This window comes from Thermobia domestica, chromosome 9 (assembly GCF_964235325.1).
Source record: "Thermobia domestica chromosome 9, izTheDome1.hap1.1, whole genome shotgun sequence".
Lineage (NCBI taxonomy): Eukaryota > Metazoa > Arthropoda > Insecta > Zygentoma > Lepismatidae > Thermobia > Thermobia domestica.
This window is the reverse complement of record NC_137462.1, coordinates 10,417,015-10,423,014: the sequence shown is the minus strand read 5'-3', so window position 1 is coordinate 10,423,014 and position 6,000 is coordinate 10,417,015. Positions and strand designations below refer to the sequence as shown.

Genomic DNA, 6,000 nt, shown 5'->3' with positions numbered 1-6,000 from the left:
ATGAAAAAGAATACTCGATGACATTTATTGCATCGCTTCGCCATTTTGCATACTGACTCTCCATTATGATAAGGCATACTCATGTGATAGGTAAAACAGCCAATTATAATTCATATATAAGATCGAGTTTTGCTTCGTGTCACATAAAGACCGTTGTAAGCATTAGTGCATGTCACATGACTGTTTTCCGCATGTCTGTTACGCTCATTATACAAGATTTTTATGGAACAGGTGAATTTCAAATGGTCATAACATCTGTAAAAATATTCCAATTTTAATATGGTTTGTTGCAAATAACGCAGGAAAGGTGAAAATTTTATGCACCATTCGTAGTGGTAGTATCAATATATACAAGCAATGTGATAACCAGATAACTTCCATATTGGCGTATTTTTTCATTTTTTTTTAGAATGAGTAGAATTCCATCGATCATAACATCTATAAAAAAATGACCAATTTTAATATAGTTTATTGCAAATGACGTAGGCAGGATGAAAATTTTATGTACAATTAGTTGTGATATTTGTCTGGTGTATACAAGCTATATGGTAACCAATAAACTACCAAAATGGTATATTTTTAATTTTCTTACAACGGGTGGATTTCATTCGAGCATAACGTATATAAAAACTGTCTAAAATTATTGCGGTTTGTTGCAATGACGCAAAAGACTGATTTATTATTATTATTATTATTATTATTATTATTATTATTATTATTATTATTATTATTATTATTATTATTATTATTATTATTATTATTATTATTATTATTATTATTATTTGCAGGAAGAATGATGATCACTTACTTAAAGGAGATGTTAGAAATAATCCCCATCTTTCCTTAGGCAAAGTCGAACCTACCACCCCATGTTCGCTGCAGTAGCTCGTAATATATTCTGCGTGGTGTCTGCAATTTCTCTTATGATGTTAGCTTTCAAGTGTTCCTATGCGAGGTAAGACGGTTATCATGGTATATGACTCTTCAGATAACCCCATAGGCAGTAATTTGGGGAGTTAAGATCAGGAGACCTGAAGCCACAAGTTTTTAGTAATGATGGGAGCACTAAAGTACACCTGATCAAGGCCACAGGCATGTGGCCACGTCATGCTGATAATAACCTACTGTTAGTAGAATGTCTTCCAGTTGTTGAACAAATTTATTTAAAGTGTCCATATAACGAACGTTATTCACAGTCCTCTCGAAAAAATGGGTTCCACTATTCCCGTTGTACACCACATTTCAATTTTGAGAAGATAAAACGGTACCTCAATTAGATTATGTGGATTTTCTTGTGCTCACATGCGCATGTTCTTAGAGTTCATTTAGCTAGAGAAATGGAACCATGCATTCTCTGTAAACCTTGTAATTTTTTGAAAATGTCTGGAATACGCGTAATGAACTCATGGAACCTTTGATAAGTAGGTAATCCGTTTACCTGGATCTGGGTAACGCAATTCCTAAACAGCAGCTAATTCATAAGGTCGTAATCGTGCTACCTTGGCATCTTTCATATACATTCACTCATTTTAACTCTTGTAAAGCACTTGTGATGATTTTAAACTAGTAATCCTACACTTTTAAAGCTATAATACTATGGTCCTTATGCAGAGCCGTTCTGACGCTTGATTAGTGCCATATTAAAGAGTTCGACCAACATACCTGTGTGTTTCCTGCAGTAGACAGACTTTTAGTACAACTCTAATCATACTTCAACTCAACACTGCATATTTCCCAATGTATTTAATCCTGTCACCTGCAGAAATCTGTTCCCTGTAAATATGTCTTTTCATGTCGAGTATTGAATTTTACCTGTAAAATTTCCAAAATATTTAGGGCGGTATTCAGAAAGAATTCGTTAATCTAGGGTTAGTCACAGACTAGTTAGTACGCAGACTAAAAATTTACTAAGGGAGGTGCACGTTATGGTATTCAGAGTCTACTTTGAGCACAACTAAAATGATGATTTGGGTGTGATTAACTTATATAACCCCAATGCATCGGGTGAGAAAAATAAATGTGGCAACTACGGAACATTAGATGATCTCATGCGTAGTCTGTAAAAATAAAAATATATGAAATACGAAATACAAAATGTTGTGTCGCACGCTAAACCGCGGGTAAAAGATTAGCCTCTGCTCTAGATTAATTAGTCACATGTGATTAACTTCCTCAAATAGTACGTCCTAATCAGAGACTCTGAATACAATTTTGATAACCACCCGTTAGTCAACCACGTAGTATGACTTTAATCAGACATCAAAACGACTCTGCATAAGGCCCTTAATGCCTAAACTTGACTAGCACTAAAATTAAAATTATGTCATAATAATTGTAAACACAGGTCCCGGAGTAAGTAAAACCCTGAAAATAATCACATCAGTGTATTTAGAACGTTAGTCAAAATAAATAAATACGGATGGAATATCAAAATTCTTATTTATTGAATTATAAACTCCGTGAAAATTATGTAGAATATTGGAGGTTCCCTATTGCATGTGTTAGCAACACTTATCGTTCGGCAAAACAGTGAAGAAAAACAACTTCAGCCAACCAACCAGCAGAAAAACAGCAATGGAGGAAGATAGTAAGAGGTCTTATTTGTTGGAACTTCCATATGAAATACTACAATATATTTTATCATATGATGCTTTAGATTACGTAGATGTTTGTAACGTGTTAAATACATGTTCAAAATTGAGAGAAGTTGCCAACGACAATGAAGTGTGGAAACGAAAATTGGGCCAGCGGTAAGTTTATGGAAATCAAGATACTCGATTGCTTTGGGAACTCAAAACTGCGCGGTTACCAGTAAATATGTTTGGTGTATCGTAGTTTACGGATCTATAGATTTGTAAAATTTACAGTAAAATATCTAATGTTATTTGAGAAGAGGGAAAGTTTTGGAACTGGGGGGCCAAAATCAGCATGTTTACAGAAGAAATGATGTTACGTAAGTACTTACCTACCAAGTACTAACATAACATAACCTAAACTAACCTAGAGGAAGGTTCTACAACACAGGTCCCCCTACATAGATTAGTAGCTAGGTTGTATCCTTTCTGTACCAAAGTTTTAATATTAGATAATAGTATGCATGAGAACCCCCTGCTCTGCGTTTCTTCTGTGTTCTATTACCACTTACATGAAATACCATTAATTTTCTACGTAGTGCAATAGTAAGAAGTATCCATGTGCACAAGACATGCGATATGCGTTAAATTCCCCCCCACACACACACACAATCATAGATAAAGTACAAGGGCACTACCCATGCAGATATAAAGTACAGGTACGTTCTTTTTTATTTTCGTATCAGTCGATAAGTAAATAAAAGTCGCTTTGTTACCCCGTTTGTAAGTTCGTACATACTCAATGAATAATCCCTAAAAGTATGAGCGTCCTGCTCCTTCGGGAAGTGATGCAGCTTCATGTATACTATATCCTAACATTTAATTCATATAGTATTGCCGAACTAGTGAAGGCGGGTTAGAACCCCGCAGAGGACGTTGTATTCTGTCTTTATCACAGCTAAACGGGAAGGGGAACCTGTGTTCTAGAACCTTGCCCTAACTTAGGGTAAACTTTACAAAACACGCTCCAGCTGTGCATCGGTAAGTAGGGCCCTTTTAAAAAGTATGGTAAGAGTATTGTAGTGTAGAGTAGAGTAACATATAAATAAGTAGGGTAAATTATTAGTGTGTATTTTCTCGTTTATGAGTGAGTATACCTGCTGGAGCGGACGTTGTAAAGTTAACCGATAATCTAATTTAACCTAACCTAAACCATCAAAAACTCAGAAAATATAGGAAGAGAGTGCCAATTTTAAGCAAAGATCCCCCCCCCAAATCCTAACCTGACCTAACCTAAGCCAACAAAAAATACAGAAAATATAGTAAGAAAGCACAAGATTTAAGCAAATTATTCTGGCCCCCCAGTTCCAAAAATATGTCGAGAAGAGAGCTATGTAATTATTCAGAATATTAGATGATTTTACCCGTGACAACCCTAATACTAAATAATATTCTAAAATGTACGCTTCAGCAAGAGTGCACATTGTGCTGAACAAGTGATTTTGATCGTATTTTATTTTATCCCCCAATCTTGCAAATATATCTTAATACTATAAAATATATAGTATTACTTCACAAAACAGCTGACCGGGCGAAAGGGGGTTAGAAGCACCGCAGGGCTCGTCTGGGTATGGTTCCTACGAATGTTCTGCACAAAGTGCACTCTTACCTACGCTTCTAAGCAGCTAATAAATCGTAAAAGAACAATGAACTAAATTTCTGTCAATGCAATATTTTAAGGCATTGCCGGTAATGATAATTTTCTTCGATAGGTAAGGCTGTAGTAACACGAGGGACAGAGTCTGTTTCCACTATTCTCTTATGCCCGTCGCTAACGCGCATGTTCTCTAGGGACGAACCTCTACACCAGTTTCGCTTTGCCTTAACCCAAATAAACTTCTTGCTTTTAGTGGTCACTTAGCACAGGTTGGATTGTTTGTTGTACTGTAGATTCAAGGTATATTTCCGGACACAACGGTTACGAACGGCAAATTTTTAGTTTTGTAATTTTGTTCAATGAATCGTAGAGATCTGCTTCCTCGAAACAGTTAAATATCACTAGGAGCCAATTCCTCACGAATCGAATCTCTTAGAAACCATTGGGATTCAGACTGTGATGCTTCTAAAATTATATTATTCTCAGATTCAGATTTTGATAAAGTTTGAGCCATGCCAACTTCCTATCGTAACATTATCAAAACTTGAAATATGCTATGTATAAAATAATAACAAATAAAACAAAAATCAGCAAAAATCACTATATTTTTCGATTGATATAAAGAACATACAATAAACAATGGGAAACGGGAGATGGCATTTAGTTTCTCCCCCAAATCCATACACACCGGTAAGGTAAGTATTCTGCGCCATCCTCGTTTATGTGTATATCCACCGTCGCTAACGCACATTCTCCCTACGAACGCAACCCCTAACTAGCACTCGGGCGCCCCTGCTGCCCTTCTACCCTGACTCGGTTAAATACTATTCGTGTTTTTTCAGTGGCCACCTAACACAAGGTGGTTAGTGTCTTTTGCAAAATAGTTGTTATCTCGTACGTACACTGAAGTCGTCCTAAAGTGAATTTGCACAGAGGAATGCAGGTTCACATTCACATCGACGGCTCCGGGGCCGGTACTTGAGCCAGAGTCACTACCAAGTGATTTGGAGGGTGAGCCTAAATACCCGAAGACAGAAGCGGATTATCAAGGTCCGAGGGCCAAAGTAGAAAAACGCACAAAAGAGAATGGATGTGAAATATGAACCACATACTGAACTATACACATGACTGGGCAAGCCTCTTTTGCACCCCTGAACAACAATTAAAAATTTAAAAAATACTACCATAAATAAGAACATCTGATAAAATTAAACGCTTGAAAGGGAACAAGGCCCAGACCAGAATATTAATAATATTAATAAAAAAAATGGTCCATGTTCCGTTAAGGGGTTCCAATACTAACCTAATATAACGTTATATTATGTAATCAATGGAAAGAAGTGGAGAAATTGCAAATTTCATGTGTAACAAATTACTAGACCCCCTTAACGGAACATTGACCAAAAGAATTAAGGATTAACTGCCCCCTCAACGCTTTTGCCCTGACTCAGTTACATAACATTCCTGCTTTTTATTGGCCATCTAGCACAAGGTGGTTCGTGCTTAATGCACTATAGTTGTTATGCATTGTGTTGTATTTATAATCAGGTGTCGTGAAGTCAATCTGCTCCTATTAGTGGGGCTCCTTCTTTAAGAAATACTTTCTAAGGCAGTAAGAGTGTATGTAATGCTGAAAGAAAGTTAATTTTTCGTAAATGTAAATATTTCTCCATTGAATGGTTAGCACGAAATGAAAAAGTGTTTCTGTTTTGTTGAGTTCTGTTTTAAACTTCTGAAAAAGATTGCAGAAACGAACGAAATGTTCCAGTC

General features: G+C 36.2%; 1 protein-coding gene across 1 annotated transcript in view; it reads left to right on the top strand.

The window, feature by feature from the left end:
• Window positions 1-2,521: 2,521 nt before the first annotated feature.
• The window catches only part of LOC145694404 (F-box only protein 21-like), a 43,944-nt gene continuing 40,465 nt past the window's right edge, over window positions 2,522-6,000 (top strand). Inside the window, exon 1 of the mRNA XM_081770597.1 lies at window positions 2,522-2,750. Within this exon, the coding sequence (XP_081626723.1) occupies window positions 2,575-2,750 (176 nt within the window). The 5' untranslated portion in view covers window positions 2,522-2,574. The remainder of the gene's footprint in view (window positions 2,751-6,000) is intronic.